General features: G+C 44.5%; 1 protein-coding gene across 1 annotated transcript in view; it reads right to left on the reverse strand.

Annotated features, from left to right (window-relative positions):
* The window catches only part of rad50 (RAD50 homolog, double strand break repair protein), a 147,461-nt gene that overhangs the window by 30,862 nt on the left and 98,277 nt on the right, over positions 1-18,322 (reverse strand). Inside the window, exons 15-20 of the mRNA XM_055642696.1 lie at positions 16,261-16,450; positions 8,990-9,116; positions 6,720-6,913; positions 5,819-5,929; positions 2,799-2,891; positions 1,363-1,476 (exon numbers count right to left, since the gene is read on the reverse strand). Coding sequence (XP_055498671.1) covers positions 1,363-1,476; positions 2,799-2,891; positions 5,819-5,929; positions 6,720-6,913; positions 8,990-9,116; positions 16,261-16,450 — 829 coding nt within the window. The remainder of the gene's footprint in view (positions 1-1,362; positions 1,477-2,798; positions 2,892-5,818; positions 5,930-6,719; positions 6,914-8,989; positions 9,117-16,260; positions 16,451-18,322) is intronic.

The following is an 18,322-nucleotide window of genomic DNA, read 5'->3' on the forward strand; positions in this document are numbered from 1 at the left end:
GGAGGTGGCAACGCTTGCCTTGATTGCAAGGGACATTGATTATAAGAGTCAGGCTGTCATGATACAGCTCTATAGGACTTTCGTTAGGTCGCATTTGGAGTATTGCGTGCAGTTCTGGTAGCCCCATGACAGGAAAGATGTGGAGGCTTTGGAGAGGGTGCAGAGATCGTTTACCAGAATGGTCTGGTTTAGATGGTTCCGGCTACAGGGAGAGGTTGGATAGACAGATTGTTTTCTCTGAAACGTCAGTGGCTAAGGGGAGACTTGATGGATGAATACAAAATGATGACATGCACAGACAGGGTAGACAGTCAGAACCTTTGTTTCCAGGGTGGAAAGTCTGACACCAAAGGGCATAGCAATAAGGTGAGAGGGGGAAAGTTTAATGGGGATATGTTTTACAGAATGTAGTGGGGGCCTGGAATGCGCCGCTAGGGGTGGTGGTGGAAGCAGATAAGATGTTGGTGTTTACATAGGCACATGAAAGTGCAGGGAATCTTGGGCCACGGATCACATCCAGGCAGATGAGATCAGTTCAACTTGGCATTGTGTTTGGCACAAACATTGTGAGCCAAACGGTCTATTTATTCCTGTGATGTACTGTTCTGGTGAATTTAGAGATGCCAGCGTGGAAACAGGCACTTTGGCCCACAGAGTCTGCGCCGACTAGCGATCACCTGTACATCAGCACTAACCTACACACTAGGGACAATTTGCAGAAGCCATTTAACCTGCACACTTGCATGAATTTGGAAGGAAATTACAGCACCTGGAGAAAGTGCACGTGGACACAGGGGGAATGTAAAAACTCTATACAGACAGCACCCGTGATCAGGATCGAACCTGGGCCTCTGGCACGGTTAGGCAGTAACTCTACCGCTGCGCCACCGTGCCACAGGGTTCGATGTTCCATGTAATTCGTGAGTAAGTAATATTCGAGTAAATACACATCTTGTATGCCATTGTGTAATTGGTTCTATACAATTTTGGATAATATTTTTTATCTCCTTAATCACTCGAACCTTCTTCCTGGTTAACTTGGATACATTAGTTCACCATTTCGGGCCTCATTTGAAAATGGGCATCAAACTCTATCCTGTTCAATATCAAGATTCCACCTATTTCTAAGCACCTTCTGTTTCAACCTTTCCCTCCTCAAAACCCTGTGCATAGTTTATCTTTAGAATCAAACACTCTTTGCCAAGTTGAACCTCAGATCACTACATTCACAATGACACTTAACAAAATTAACCTGCCCATTTCTGCGGTTTGGCCTCCGACCATGTTAAGAGACCCAGTCAGCAAAATCACGGAATCTACTTCAATATGCATTAATTCATGGAGCTAAAACTCTTCCCTTACTTTTTGAGTATCGATGTCCTTTCGCATCCCCTCCATTTCTTTGTGCATCTTCTCCCGCTGTTTCTCAGCTTCATTTAGTTGAGTGGTGGTATCTTGAAGCTCAGACTCTTTTCGCTTTGAAAGTAAATGAAACACACAGCCATTACAACAAGTCGCATCGAAGAATATTATGCACAGAAGTCACCATCCAGGATCCGGAATGCATGCCGGTTGACTTAATTCAACTAGCCTTGTCCTATTACCTAGTTCTATACGTGCTTTACTCCTCTTTGTGCTGGGCACCTCCAGTGTTTATCCAGACAAATTTTAAACATGCTGAGAGTTCTTGTACTGCTGCCGTCTCCCAGAGATCTCCAGGTGAAGAGAGATTCCTCAATACCCCAACAACCATTTCACCACAAATTTTAAATTGAAGTTCCTTCATCAAAAGTCTTCTGAAAGGTAAGGGGGGGGGGGGGGGGGGGGGATTTAATAGGAACCTGAAGGGTAACTTTATTTTACACAAAGGACAGTGGGTGTATGGAACGAGCTGCCAGGGGAGGTAGTTGAGGCAGGTACTAATCACGCGTTTAAAAAGCATTTGGACAGGTGAATGGATAGGATATGTTTGAAAGAATATGGGCCAAACACAGGCAGATGGGACTTGTGTAGACAGGGCATGTTGGTCGGTGTGAGCAAGCTGGGCTAAAAGGATTGTTTCCACACTGTATGACTCTGTAACCGGCAATAAAAACTGCGATGACCTCACGGCGAAAAAACTAATACTCAAATTTTGGAAACACACATCAGGCCCTCCTCTTAAAATGTGGACTACAAACATGTCTGAGACGCTACATCTTGAAAATATTAGACTTAGCATAAACCTTAGCATAAAAACCAGAGCGTTTTTCGAAGACATGGACACCATTCATTGATTTATTACAAGGATAGTATGGAACAACACAATTTTGGAGTTAAATCTAATTACGGGTTGGGTGATGGGTGGGGAGGGATGCGAGGCAGGTATATCATCACCTTTTTTTTCTTTCTGTTTTGTCTTTTTATTTCTCTATTCCTTCTCTATTTCTTTTACTTACTCACTCTTTGGCTACACCACTTTGGTAGTCTAGGGGTTCTATCCTTGCACATTACACTTTTTTTCTCGCTTGCGTTTTCGCTCTTTATTTCTATTAACTATAGCTAAAAGTCAAAATTGAAGCTTTACAATAACTGTATTATGTCATATGCCGCTGGTTATATTTTTGTACACTTGCTTCTAATTAATAAAAATAAGTAAATAAAACACATTTGGACAAGTGCATGGATAGGATATGGGCCAAACACAGGCAGGTGGGACTAGTGTAGACAGGGCATGTTGGTCGGTGTGAGCAAGTTGGGCCAAAGGGATTGTTTCCACACTGTATGACTCTGTAACCGGCAATAAAAAGTATGATTACCTCTTTATGTTCATCTTTTCTTTCCTCGATGTATTTTTCAATTTCTCTTGCATAAGCATTAATATTTTTCGCTTTGTCTTTGACTTCAGTTATCTGGAAATAATAAATAATAAATGAAGAACACATCTTGATAAATGTTGCTTCTTCTTTACATAAAACCTTTCATTCTATTTTCCGAAGTGGACCTCCTTCGAACTCATGCATTCCTGGACACATACTGTCCAGAGCTGATAACCTGTTAGGGACGTCATGTCCCTTTTCTGAATCGAACTTCTTACTCTTCAGGCATCCATTGAAATATAGAACATAGAAAAGTACAGCACAGAAACATGCCCTTTGGCCCAAAATGTCTTTGCCGAACTTAATGCCACATAAACTAATCTTATTTGCCTATACTTGATCCATATCCCTCCATTCACTGCATATCCATATGCCTATCCAAAAACCTCTTGAACGCCATGATTATAACTGTCTCCACCTCCACTCTTGGCAGTATGTTCCAGGCACACACCAGCCACTGTGTAAAAAAAACTTCCAAGATTCGAGAGTTTATTGTCATGTGTCCCAGATAGGACAATGAAATTCTTGCTTTGCTTCAGCACAACAGAATATAGTAGGCATGAATACAGGACAGATCTGTGTGTCCATATACCATTATATAAATATATACACACATGAATAAATAAACAGATAAAGTGTAAATAAACAGATAATGGGCTATTAATGCTCAGAGTTTTGTTTGAGTTGAGTTTATTAGCCTGATGGCTGTGGGGAAGCTGCTATTCCTGAACCTGGACGTTCCAATCTTCAGGCTCCTGTACCTTCTACCTGAAGGCAGCGGGGAGATGAAAGTGCGGCCAGGATGGTGTGAGTCCTTGATGATGCTGCTAGCCTTTTTGAGGCAGCGACTGCGATAGATCCCCTCGATGGTAGGGAGGTCAGAGCCGATGATGGACTGGGCAGTGTTTACTACATTTTGTAGTCTTTTCTGCTCCTGGGTGCTCAAGTTGCCGAACCAAGCCACGATGCAACCGGTCAGCATGCTCTCTAATGTGCACTTGTAGAAGTTAGAGAGAGTCCTCCTTGACATACCGACTCTCAGTAATCTTCTCAGGAAGTAGAGGCGCTGATTTTGCTGCTCATATCGCCTTTAAACTTTACCCCTCTCACTTTAAAGCTTTGTTCTCTCGTCTTAGACATTTCCACCCTGGGATAAAAGTTTTCACTATTTACCCTATCAATGCCTGTCAGTTTTACATCCTTCTATCGAGTCTCTAGTATTCTAGAGATAACAACCCAAGTTTGTGTAACCTTTCCTTGTAGCTAACACCCTTTAATCCAGGCAGCATCTTTGTAAAGTTCTTTTGCACTCTCTCAGAAGCCCCCATATCCCTTGTATAATGGGGTGGCCAGAACTGCATGCAATACTCCAAATGGGGCTTCTTTATTGCCTATCCACTCTTTTTCATAACTGATTTAATTAATGATTGCATGCTATTTCCCCCTCTGTGTGCCACTCAACTTGCTCTTTGTTATCTTTGCGTCAAAGTCCATGTACTTTTTTTTTCAAAATCTCAATACTGTAAATTGCATTTTAAAACTCGTTTGACTTTCCATTTCATCCTTTCTTCCCTCTCATCATTTTCAACCTTAATTGAAACCTGCGCTGCCATGATCTTTTAGTTTAGCTTAGTTTATTATTGTCACATGTACTGAGGTACAGTGAAAAGTCTTTGTTTGCGTGCTATCCAGTCAGAGAAGAATGTACGTGAATACAATCAAGCTGTCCACAGTACAAGGATAAAGGAAAAAAGGGGACAACATTTAGTGCAAAGATATACTATTAAAGTCCGATAAAAGATCTCCAGTGAGGTAGATGGGAGGTCAGGACTGTGCTTTAGCTGATGAGCTAGCTGGGTTTCTCCAAAACTAGTAAATTCAAAGATAAAAGATCAAAACTGAACCCAACTTGCAACCAAATTGAAGGTGGAGTCTTAGAATTAACAAAAAATCATAAAGTTATACAATTTTATTATCAAGTTTCCAGAGACACGAATTGCAGAAAAATTGGTAAATGACAGGTAGACTTAGAATTGGAAAGATTTGTTCAATCTGCTCAAATTAAATGGCAATTATGAATATGAATTCATACATACTTAACCAACGAGAACTCTGATTGCAGGGTATGACATAGCAAAAGGGTCAAGGGTTAAATGGAGCATGAACTGGTTGGAACAAATGATGTGTTTCAGCACTGTATCTGCTACAGAATGAGACACATGCAGATCCAAACACATGTGAAACAATAACATGGGACTAAACAATCAAACCTTAAGCCCCTGTCCCACTTACGTGTCCTTGGCATACTAATTACGCGACCTCGTCGTCGCGTTGAGGCGCGACGGTCCCGCTAAGGTGCGTCCGCACAGCCGTCTGGAGCGCGTAACGTCATTTGAAGATGGACACAAAATGCTGGAGTAACTCAGCGGGACCGGCAGCATCTCTGGAGAGAAGCAATGGGTGGTGTTTCGGGTCGAGACCCTTCTTCAGTCTGAAAGAAGGGTCTTGACCCAAACCGTCATCCATTCCTTCTCTCCAGAGATGCTGCTGGTCCTGCTGAGTTACTCCAGCATTTTGTGTCCATCTTCAATTTTCTTGGCCCCGCTCTGTGAGTAGGAGTGGAGGCGGACCGGATCCGCAACGGCCGTGAGCCCCAAGCCAAGCTCGATGATAGTTTGCCTGCTTCTGCTGCTGTTGAAGGTGAGACATTGCGTCGCGCCAAGGTCTTGGGCCTGTCCCACTTTGGCCGTCAGTTAGGCGACAGGCCGGTTGCGAGCGAAGATTTCGTTCGGTACAAAATCCCAGAGCACCGCGCGATACCGCGCATAACTCCATACCCCTCCACGCTTCTCAGTGGGACCGTGCGCCTCAACGAGGTCGCGTAATTTGCATGTCAAGGACATGTAAGTGGGACAGTGCCTTCACTGATTGGAAGTCAAGCAAATCACATTGCTCCTGACCTTATCCTGCATCTCCTTGTAGATGTTATTTTTTTTCTCCATCAACTCCTGTTTTTCTTGTCGTAGTTTACCCAGAGTTGCAGCTATTGGCGATAACTGTTCCCTAAATTCCTGTAAAAAAGAATAAACTTGCATCAATGGTGTTTGTATTTAATACATACGTAGGAGTTGAAAATTCTGTACCAGAAGTGTAATGTCACTATTAAAAACAACACAGTTCTGCAGTAACTCATTAAACGTACGAGTCCAAATAAAACTAGTAACAATACACAAGGAACTGCAAATGCTGGATTACAAAATAAGACACAGTGCATTTACACCTTCTGAGTCTGAAGAAGTCTCCCAACCCAAAACGTCACCTGTACATGTTCTCCAGAGATACTGCCTGACCCGCTGACTTACTCCACCACTGGGCCCTTGTGTAATGCCACTAGTTTTATTTTGGACTCGTTAATTTAATGAGGATCACTGCTTTTCTTAATTCCCATACTCTGTGTCAAAGACTCTTGAGTATCTACTTATCTATCCCCCTCATGATTTTATACACCTCTATAAGATCACCTCTCACCCTCTTATGCTCCAAGAAATACAGTCCCAGACTGTAGAGATTAACATTATCCTACACGCATCAGGGACAATTTTACCAAGCCAATCAACCTACAAACCTGTACATCTTTGGAGTGTGGGAGGAAACCGAAGCTCCCGCATAAAACCCACGCAGATCACGGGGAGAACATACAAACTCCATACAGGCAGCACCCGTAGTCAGGATCGAACTGGGGTTTCTGGCGCTGTAAAGCTGCAATTCTACTGCTGTGCCATGGTGCCATGCCGCCCATGTTAGATAGCAAGAGTACCTATAGCAAAGCCAGAGAGAATAACAGGACTGATAACGTCATACTTGCAAATCTCTTTGTAGGGACTGAATCTCAGTGGAATATTCCACAATCTGCTCTTCCAACTGTTGGCGTCGCTGCATATTGCTGGCGATTTGGAGTTTCTCAGCTCGGATCTCATTGACGATGCTCTTCAGTAACTGGATCTGTTCCTGCTGATCTTGAATCATTTTCCTCTTCAGTTCCATTTTATTGGAAACTGCAATAGAAAAAGTACATGCCTGTGATCGTTTCTCAACGTTCTGGGAACGCATCGAGCCGTATTCTGGCCATAGTTTAGTGATGGAATTAATGTCACTCTGCTCCTTTTCCCCTCTTTCATACACTCATCTCCCATCCCCGAATCCCTCATTTCCTTTATAACCCCTCTTTCCTCTCCCCCTGTATCCTTCCACCTATATCGCTCCCTCTGACTTTACATTTTAGTCCTTCTCTTCTCTCCTCATCTGATATCTTCTAGCTTTTGTCACTTATTCCACCCATCTGCCAATCAAACCCCCCATCTCTATCCACCTATCACTTGCCAGGCTTTGTCCCGCCCCCACCTTTCTTTTCCAGCTTTCTCCCCGACATTGCAATCAGTCTGAAGAAAGGTCTTGACCCGAAACACTGCCTGTCGATTTTCTACAGATGCTGCCTGATCCCCTGAGTAACACCCATTCTTTGTTTCGCCCAGCGTCTTGGTTTCCAGCTTCTGCAGTTCTTTCTATCTGCTTATTTGACTGTTCCATCTTTTAGCAGCTTTAATGTTATCAATTGAGCAGTTCTGGTGTATTTTCATGGCATCTTCTTGCTGTAAAACCAGAGCAAAGGCAAACAGAAATGGGCCCCATCACACATAAGGACCTATTGTTAAGCGGGCAAAGGATTTGGTCTGAGAGAAAAGATTAATGGAGCAACTTTGAAGATGGAAGAGAAGTAGCTGAGCAAAGAGTTTAGTTTAGAGATCCAGCCTGTTCTATTCGCCAATGGATGGTGAATAGAATAAAATGCGGGAGTAACCCAGCGGGACAAGCAGCGTCTCTGCAGAGAGGGAATGGGTGACATTTCAGGTCGAGACCCTTCTTCAGAAACCCTTCTCTCCAGAGATGCTGCCTGTCCTGCTGAGTTACTCCAGCATTTAGTGTCTACCTACGATCTAAACCAGCATCTGCAGTTCTTTCCTACACAATGGATGGTGAATGTTCCTTTTAGAACTTAACTGAATTTGTTCTCAACATCCTAAGGTTCAATAATGTTCTCATTTTGGTCGTAGCCTTTCTGAGATCCCCTTTTGGAAGCTGCAAATACAATAGACTCCTTGCCCCCTTTATAGAGCCTGAGTTACACAGCATGAGAACAAGGCACTTCAACCCAACTCGTTCACCCGAACCAACTAGCTCCATCTGCCTGCATTTGGTCCATATCCCTCTATTTTTTTTCCAATACATGAATCTGTCCAAATACCTTTCAAATATTATAATTGTGCCAGGATTGGTGGATATGTAAAATCATCCCTAGTATGTGTAAGGTAGTGTTAATGTGCGGGGATCGCTGATCGGTGCGGACTCGGTGGGCCAAAGGGCCTGTTTTCGCACTGTATCTCTAAACTAAACTAAAATATCTACCACCCACTGTGTGGAAAGTTTGCTCCTTCGGTCCCCTTCAAATCTTTCCCCTCTCACCTATTTCGTCTGCAGGTTCGCATCTACAAAAGGTATTTCACGGGGAAGCAGGGAGGAGGAAATGAGTTATGCGGACAGAGTAAGATAGCATGTGTGACGATGGGAGGTTGAGATCAAGTATAAACTAAGTGATGGGCTCCAAGATCTGAAACGTGAGTTAGGCAGATCATTAATATCAAAGATCAACGTTACTGATTGAGTAACTAACTCTCCATTGTGAGGCAGCAAGCAGATTAATTTCCAGAACCAGAATGTTTATTAATTGGCTTCCAATATCTAATACTAATAAAAACAAAACCATACTGTTATCTCTAGATGCAAAGGGCTGGAGTAATTCAGTGTGTCAGGATGTGTCGGAAAGAACAGCAGATGCTGGTTTAAATCGAAGATAGGACGCAATATGCGGGAGTAACACAGTGAGACAGGCAGCATCCCTGGAGAGAAAGGTCTCGACCTGAAACCTTCTATCCAGAGATGCTGCCTGTGCCGTTGAGCTACTCCAGCATTTTGTGCCCATCTTTGGTGTAAACCAGCATTTGCAGCTTGATATATGATTGATGCAGGGGATCCAAAGTACTTGTGCATCCAAAATTCTCTTTTCTCCTCCTTACCCGTATCTGCTTGGAGCGACATTTCTTGCTTCTCCAGATTGACCTGCTGCATTGTTCGGTTCATGTTTACCCCTTGGAGCTTGGCAACCTGCTGGGCAATTTTGCGTTCAACATCTCGCAGGTCTGTCTAATGGAACAGAAAGCATGTTCGTCAGTCAGAAACATTTGTGATGGGATGTTACAGGAGGAGACCCTAATTCAAGTCTAAATGCTTTCAATAAATCTTTCATTTATTCTCTCTCCTGCTTCTCTCACACGGCCTATACATCTTTTCCCTTTCAAATACATACAATTTACTGTTGAAAAATACCATTGAAAAGTAAAGATAGTGGTGGAGTAACTCAGTAGATCAGGCAGCATTTTTGGAGAACATGGATACATCATTTATCCATGTTCTCTAGAGAGATGCTGCCCGACCCACTGAATTACACCAGCACGATGTCATTTTTGGAAACCAGCACCTGTAGTTCCTTATTTTCTCATTAAATGCAAGGTTCTCGATCATAATATGCTGTTTGGTACACATCAACCAAGCCATTTTGAGAAAGGGTATTCCCATCCACGTTTACAAAAATGAAAACAATCGCTAGTTTATAAAAAATAAAAAGCCAGTTACCCATTTTAGTTTCCAGATGGAGACGCAAGGAACTGCAGGTGTTGGAATCTTGAAAACACAAAACGCTGGGGGAACTCTGCAGGTCAGGCATTGTTTTTGGAGGGAATGGATAGACATGTATCGGGTGGGGACCCTTCTTCAGTCTCTGGATTCTGAAGAAGGGTCATGACTCAAAATGTCTTCTGTCCATCCCCTCCACAGACGCTGCCTGACCCACTGAGTTCCTCCAGCATTTTGCATTTTGCTTAGTATTCCAAATGTTGCTCCTTAACATGGAACTAACAACAAAAACAGCGTGAATTTCAATCAGGCATCCTCTGCTTTAATGTCCCCTGCTTTACTCCACCTTAAGGTTAAACAGCTAATAATGTTAACAATTCAATGCAGGATTACATCAAAACACTCATGTTACACCTTAAATTACATAAGGAAAATTAATCTCAGTGCAAACTTCAAATAAACTTTTTTGAAAAATTCTACGGGTTATAATCGTAAGAACCGAAGTCATCAAATGATTAAGTTGGAACAGTTTTTTTTAGCATACCATAATTAAACAAAAGGTCGCACCAGGTTAATCTTATATGAGGATTTGGCTCCCTCACATGGCCATACTTAGTAAGCGCAAGGCAAAGCAAATTATTCAGAAGATCTTCTCTCAGAAGTAGGGAGGGGTGAATATGTACGATTAGGAAAGTGCTAAGATGAATTATGTTTCTTTTCACAGTTCGACATTTTAAAGCTTTACAGATAGCCTTCATTTTCAAGGAAACCTCCATTTTTCAGGAAAGTTAATTTATTAATTTACTCTGCGGCCAAAACTACTCTCCTTCTGAAAAGTGGTATCTGGAAGAGACTGCCTGATTGGGTGGAGGCCATTGCTCTCACAATGTTTCAGTCTGGACAAGCACTTGAACTGCCAAGACATAGAAGGCAAGGACCAAGTGCAAGTAAATGACCTTAGCATACACATGAGGGCCAGAGGTTTCTGTATGTATGACGCTAATAATGACATTAGACCTAACATGAATGAGAGGGGCATAAAGATTTTGGATGCAAATTCTAATATCTTATTATGACAGAACAAAAGTACTCGGTACACGTGACAATAAACTGAACTAAACTAAACCTGGATAGGAAATCATGTTGGGCACGGACATCATGGGCTGATGGGCCTGTCCCTGTGCTGCACTTGTCATAGTTTAGTTTAGTATATCGTCGCGTGTAACGAGGCTCAGTGAAAAGTTTTGGTTGCGTGCTATCCAGTCAGGGCTCGAAATTAGCGGTTGCCCGGGTGCCAATGGCGACCTAAAGTGCCACCGGGCAACCTAAATGCCATGCCATTTTGTCCGGCTCAGCAAGCAACCGGGACACCTATCGTTCAACTCTCAGCGGGCCCCCTCTCTATCTCTCTCTCTGTAATTCTCCGTCTCCGCCCGCCATCCGTATCCGTGTCTCCGCTCGCTGTTCATTTGCCTGCATGGCCGGCTGCCTTACACATGCACTCTACCGCGGCCTGCACATCATTCCTCCTGCACCTGCGCACATCATCGGCCGTGGTTGTGCGCATGTGCCGCCCTGCAACTGGTGGGCGTCGGACACTTTCCCCCTCCCTTTGCATTGTGGGAGATCTGGCCTCGCCAGGCCGCTGAAAACCAACGCAGAATCACTCCCTGGAGCTGGAGTAACTCCCTGGAGTAACTCTTGCTTCTTGGTTTCCCGGTCCTTCAAAAATATTCCAAATGAAATTTAAACAGGAGTGGACCCACCACCACCAGACTCCAAACTCTGAAAAATAACAGCCTATTGCTCTTTATCTGTTTATTTATTGTGTATATATATTGTCTATGCTATATAGACACACTGAACTTTTATCTCATGTTCTGTATTATGTTTACATATTCTGTTGTGCTGCAGCAAGCAAGAATTTCATTGTCCTATCTGGGACACATGACAATAAAACTCTCTTGACTCTTGACTTGGACTTATGCAAAAAAGGGTTGTTGGGAAATAAGAGCTACCTTAAATTTAGTTGCATCTGGTTGGGTAACTATGGTAGGGTGAAGACTATTCCATGCTTTAATTGTGCAGGGGAACTCCATGGAGCAGCCAGCATAACTGGATAGAAGAAATTGGGTGATGTTTCGGGTAGAGACCCTTCTTTAGATTTCCTCTGGTTTTAGTGTTTTTAGTTTAATTTAAAGATACAGTGTGGAAACAGGCCCTTTGGCCCAGCGAGTCCACGCCAACCACCAATCACCCGTACACTAGTTCTATCGCACACATTAGCGACGTAAGTCAAGAGTGTTTTATTCTCTCACGTCCCAGTTAGAACAATGAAATCCTTACTTGCAGCAGCATAACAGTATATGTAAACATAGTGTTTAAGAGGGAACTGCAGATGCTGGAGAATCGAAGGTTACACAGAAAAGCTGGAGAAACTCAGCGGGTGCAGCAGCATCTATGGAGCGAAGGAAATAGGCAACGTTTCGGGCCGAAACCCTTCTTCAGACTGATCGGGGGTGGGGACAAGAAAGGGAAAAGGAGGAGTAGCCAGAAGGCTGGAGGGTGAGAGGAGACAGCAGGGGAGCTGAGGAAGGGGAGGAGACAGCAAGGACTAACAGAATTGGGAGAATTCGATGTTCATGCCCCGGGGGGTGTAGACTCCCCAAACGGAATATGAGGAATATTTCCCTTGTCAATTCTTCCCTTCCCTCTCGGTCCACCCCCTCCCCGGGCACTTTCCCTTGCGGCCGCAGGAGATGCAACACTTGTCCCTTTACCTCCCCCCTCGACTCCGTTCAAGGACCCAAGCAGTCGTTCCAGGTGCGACAGAGGTTTACCTGCATCTCTTCCAACCTCATCTATTGCGTCCGCTGCTCTAGATGCCAGCAGATCTATATCGGTGAGACCAAGCGGAGGTTGGGCGATCGTTTCGCCGAACACCTCCGCTCGGTCCGCAATAACCAAGCTGACCTCCCGGTGGCTCAGCACTTCAACTCCCCCTCCCACTCCGCCTCCGACCTCTCTGTCCTGGGTCTCCTCCATGGCCACAGCGAGCAGCACCGGAAATTGGAGGAACAGCACCTCATATTCCGTTTGGGGAGTCTACACCCCCGGGGCATGAACATCGAATTCTCCCAATTCTGTTAGTCCTTGCTGTCTCCTCCCCTTCCTCAGCTCCCCTGCTGTCTCCTCCCACCCTCCAGCCTTCTGGCTACTCCTCCTTTTCCCTTTCTTGTCCCCACCCCCGATCAGTCTGAAGAAGGGTTTCGGCCCGAAACGTTGCCTATTTCCTTCGCTCCATAGATGCTGCTGCACCCGCTGAGTTTCTCCAGCTTTTCTGTGTAACCTATGTAAACATAGTACTCTGTAAACAATGTTATAAACAAGAAAACAAAACAGTGTATATTTATATACGAATATATATAACAATATAAATATATATATATGTATATATATATAAAGTGCCTGAAAAAGGTCCCTGCACACCTTTGTGGAAGGAAACAAGAGCACCCGGACAAAACCCATACGATCAAAGGGAAAAGGAGCAAACTCCATACAGACAGCACCCATATTCAGGATCAATTCCGGGTCTCTGGCAATTTTAGGCAGCAACTTTATGGCCAATGTACTGCCCCATAGTCTTGAGCTGAATTAAAACATACAGTAGATGTATAGGGGGACATAGCATGACTTAAGAGATTTAAGACTGAAAATGGATAGTTATCAATATATAATTTTTTGTGTGTTGGAAAATAAAATATAGTGGCACAGCTGGTGGACTTGCTGCCTCACATGCCAGAGATATGTGTTCGATCCTGTCCTCGGGCACTGTCCGTGTTGAATTTGCACATTCTCCCTGCAAGCGTGTGGGTTTCCTCCCACATCCCAAATACACTTTAACTTTGTAGTTTAACTTGTCTCTGTAAAATTGCACCTAAAGTGTAGAGAGTGGGTGAGGAAAGTGGGAAAACAGAACTTGTGTGAACGGGTAGACAAAAATGTTGGAGAAACTCAGCGAGTGAGGCAGCATCTATAGAGCGAAGGAAATAGGTGACCTATCGGGTCAAGACCCTTCTTCAGACTGATGTGAGGGTGGGGCGGGAAGAAGAAAGGAAGAGGCAGAGACAGTGGGCTGAGGGAGCACTGGGAAGCGGAGGAGAAAGCAGGGACTACCTGAAATTGGAGAAGTCAATGTTCATACTGCTGGGGTGTCAACTGCCCAAGCGAAATATGAGGTGCTGCTTCCCCAATTTACGGTGGGCCTCACTCTGGCCATGGAGGTAGCCCAGGACAGAAAGGTCGGATTCGGAATGGGAGGGGGAGTTGAAGTGCTGAGCCACCGGGAGATCAGGTTGGGTGAAGCGATCGCCAAGCCTACGCTTGGTCTCACCGATGTATAGCAGCGGATGCATTAGATGAGGTTGGAGGAGGTGCAGGTGAACCTCTGCCGCACCTGGAATGACTGCTTGGGTCCTTGAATGGAGTCAAGGGGGGAGGTAAAGCGACAAGTGTAGCATTTCCTGCAGTTGTAAAGGAAAGTGCCAGGAGAGGGGTTGGTTTGGGTGGGAAGGGACAAATTTACCAGGGAGTTACGGAGGGAGCGGTCTCTGCGGAAAGCCGACAGGGGAGGAGATAGGAAGATGTGGCCAATGGTGGGATCCCGTTGGTAGACAAAGCTGGAGAAAATCAGCGGGTGAGGCAGCATCTATAGAGCGAAGGAATGGGCGACGTTTCGGATCGAGACCCTTCTTCACACTGATGTCCGGAGGGGGGGGGGTCACGAAAAAGAAAGGAAGAGATGGAGACAGTAGGCTGTGGGAGAGCTGGGAATGGGAGGGGAAGGAGGGAGAAAGCAAGGACTACCTGAAATTGGAGAAGCCAATGTTCATACCGCTGGGGTGTAAACTACCCAAGCGAAATATGAGGTGCTGCTCCTCCAATTTGTGGTGGGCCTCATTCTGGCCATGGAGGAGGCTGTTTGGAAGTGAAAAGAAATAATAGAAATTGCATTCATTGCAACGTGTAAAAAGAGATGAGATACTGTATTGTAATTTTGCTGCATGTCATTGTGGTATATATCCTGTCTTGATTGGTGAATATGTTTAGTTTGTGACTTTATTTGAAGCAGAAATAATATGTGAGTACTTCATTGATCGTAATTCCGACTGGTAACTACGCACTTCGTCCGAGCACATTATTGCACGCGTCATGCAAGACATCTTAAATGACCACCTAAACAGTTATTTGGCAACCTAAAAAGCTGCCAAGGTTGCCCGGCTGGCAACAGGGAAAAAAGTTAAGTGAAAGCGCCGAGCCCCATAGATGTTGGCTTCACAGCTCCCAATGAGTTTACAGAACATTGGAATAAAAATGGATGTAGTGTTGAAGGAAGGTAGAGGTCCTCAACAACATAAGCCTGGAGAATGGCACAGGCATGGGATATGGTGAGATCACAAAAATTCTTGTGTGGTATGAATTTCAGAACAGGAGGATTAGGGAAGCAATAACATGCGATTGACCCCAAGGGGTGGAAAATAGTTAATGTGTGGGAAGGAACTGCAGATGCTGATTTAGATCGAAGATAGACACAAAATGCTGGAGTAACTCAGCGGACAGGCAGCATCTCTGGAGAGAAGGAATGGGTGACGTTTTGGGTCGCGACCCTTCTTCAGACTGCAAACTGATCAGTTAGGAGAAGGGTCGGGACCCAAAAAGTTACCCCTTCCTTCTCTCCAGAGATGCTGCCTGTCCTGCTGAGTTACTCCAGCATTTTGTGTCTATCTTCGGGGGAAAATACTTGATGGGCAACATCGGTTTGAGAATTGGACTAGAAGAAAGAGCACTGGAATATGAGATGATTGTGCAAATTATTGCAAATGTACTTGGAAAACAATGCTTTTTCAGTTAGTGCTTGTCACCAAGAGATAAATGTTTTCATTATGATAGCCCAGAAACAAATCAAATCAGCTTGTGGACTACACTTAGAAATAAGTGCAACAACTAGAGGTGGCGTGTCAGAAAGGGACTGAGGAGATGAACCTGACTTGAAACATATTTTGCTTCCATCTCCGCATATGCTGCCTGATCTGCTGCTCACTTCCAGCATGTTCATCATTTTGAAATAGAACACAAAGTGCTGGAGTAACTCAGCAGGTCAAGCAGCATCTATGGAGGACATGGGTAAAGGAGGTGAACCATTCGCCACCTGACCAAGCCCTACAGAGATGCTGTTTCTTCTGCAGTCACTCCAGCTCTTTGTGTTCTACGCAACAGGGGTGGCATGGTGGTGCAGCGAAAAAGTTGCTGCCGTACAGCGCCAGAGACCTGGGTTCAATCTTGACTACGGACTCTGTCTCTATGGAGTTTGTACGTTCTTTCCATGACCGTGGATTTTCTCCGGGTGCTCCTGTTTCCTCCCACTATCCAAAGACGTACAGGTTTGTAGGTTAATTGGCTTTGGTAAAATTGTAAATTGTCCCTAGTGTGTGTAGGATAGTGTTTGTGTGTAGGAATCGCTGGTTGGTGCGGATTCCGTGGCCAAAGGGCCCGTTTCCATGCTGTACCTTTAAACTAAACTAAGCAAGATTCCAACATCGGCAGTTCCTCATGTCTACATTCCACTTTTCTTTTAACACAGCCTGCCCGTTGTTACCTGGTATCGCTCCATGTGTGATATGTCCGGTAGACATGACTTTGCCGAGCGTTCCTGTGACATGAAGGAAGCGAGCTGCGTCTCCACATCATCCATATCGCTTTTCAGGCGTTGAATATCACGATTGATGCTCTGCAGTTTATTTCGCAATTCAGGCAAATCCTTTTCTTTAAGTTCAACCACAGTTTCTCTACAGATTAAATTAAAAGGTTCATAAGAATGAAAAAGAAACTCACCAGCATAAAATGTAGACAGGCTAACTGCGCAGGAACAGTTGTTTAACCTTAAATAAAGGTATGATGTATTTTGTGGGAGGTTGAGATTTCATCTGGGTGGCACAGTGGAGCAGCAGTAGAGTTGTTGCCTTACATTCACTAGGGATCCAGGGTCGATCCTGACTACGGGTGCTGTCTGTACGGAGTTTGTACCTTCTCCCTGTGACCGGATGGGTTTTTTCTGGGTGCACCGGTTTCCTCCCACACACCAAAGACGTTCAGGTTTGTAGGTTAATTGACTTCAGTAAAATTGTTCCTGGTATGTAGGATAGTGTTGGTGTATTGGGTGGTCGCTGGTCACACAAGCTCGCCGGGCCGAATGGCCTTTTTCCACGCTGTATCTCTGAAGTCTAAAGCTTCCATTTAAGTTTAACAGACTTGATTGCCATAGGACAGAACTCACTGATGCAAATTTTACTTCTGAAAAAAATCGCTTGTATTTAGGACATATTTCGTTAGAATGATGTACCTTCTTTCTCGAATGGGACTAAATTGCGACTTAACAAATGTAATTATGAGGAAAGAATGTGCACATTGAGAAACTCCCTTGATGTGCAGAGATGTCAAAATAACATGGTTAAAATCACAAAAGGCAGCTGATGCAAAAAAAGCACCTCTGACCTTGAGCTCTGGAATCTTTAAGACCAAGTCTACCTTCCTGATCAGGTTAATAACAATCCTGTCCTCAGGCGGTTCAGTATGAAAGGTTGTTCATGTCCCAACATATACTTTGCTATACACTATATGTCCAAATGTTTTTATTGGTCAATTCTGGTGGATGAAGGAAGTAGATACAATTAAGACAAAGCACATTTGGACAGATATAAGGATAAGATGGGTTTAGAAGGATAGATATAGACAAATGGGACTCGCCCATGATACCAACTCAGACAGCATGAACAAGGCGGGCTGAAGGGCCAGTTTCTATGCTCTACGACTGTGAAGGAACAGGATCTTTAAATTTAAAGGGCTGTCCCACTGCGGTGACCTAATCCATGAGTTAAGAAGAGTGTCTATGACCTTCAAGCTCGAGGGCACTCGCCTGGAAAACCTCGAGCTGGACTGACCGTCCGCATTGAAACCGTGAGCTGAATCGACTGACCGCACACACACACACACACACGCACACAAACACTGCAAAGGTGGGGGCCAGGGAAAGCGAGGGAGTGCTGTCTGAAATTTCTCATCACACTCGCGATGAGAAGGACGGCTGCACAGTAACGGTAAGTTCTTTAGAGAGAGAGGGGGGCAGAGAAGGAGGGGGAAGGTGAGAGGGGAGAGAGGGGAGAGAGGGGAGAGAAGGGAGAGAGGGGAGAAAGGGAGGGAGAAGGGGAGAAGGAGTGGAGACACTTTTAAGAAGTACAATATAGTTTAGTGGGCATTTTACCTACCGGTCAGTTTTCCTTGGTCATGAAAACTCCAATGAACCAATCAAAATGCCCGGTCAGCAAAGGAGATTGCCTACAACTGCCTGTAGCTAAATAGCGACCCCACTCCACTGCACTACGAGTTAAAAAGAACCATGCCGACCAAATTTTACTCGCAGAAAAATTTTCAACATGCTGAAAAATGTTCCGTGACCTAGCTGAGTCCGCGAGTATTCGGGAACTTTCCTCGAGCACGAAGGAGAGTTCCAATGACCTCATAGGACCATGTGTCGACCATGCTGTGAGTTTGAGTCGAGGGCAAAGTCGTCTAAACTCGCAGATTAGGTCGCCGCAGTGGGACAGCCCCTTAAGTCATTTAACTCAGAAGTAAAATTAGAAAGCAGTTTCAGGTGCTTTAGG

The sequence above is a fragment of the Leucoraja erinacea genome, chromosome 11 (assembly GCF_028641065.1).
Source record: "Leucoraja erinacea ecotype New England chromosome 11, Leri_hhj_1, whole genome shotgun sequence".
Taxonomy (NCBI): Eukaryota; Metazoa; Chordata; class Chondrichthyes; order Rajiformes; family Rajidae; genus Leucoraja; species Leucoraja erinaceus.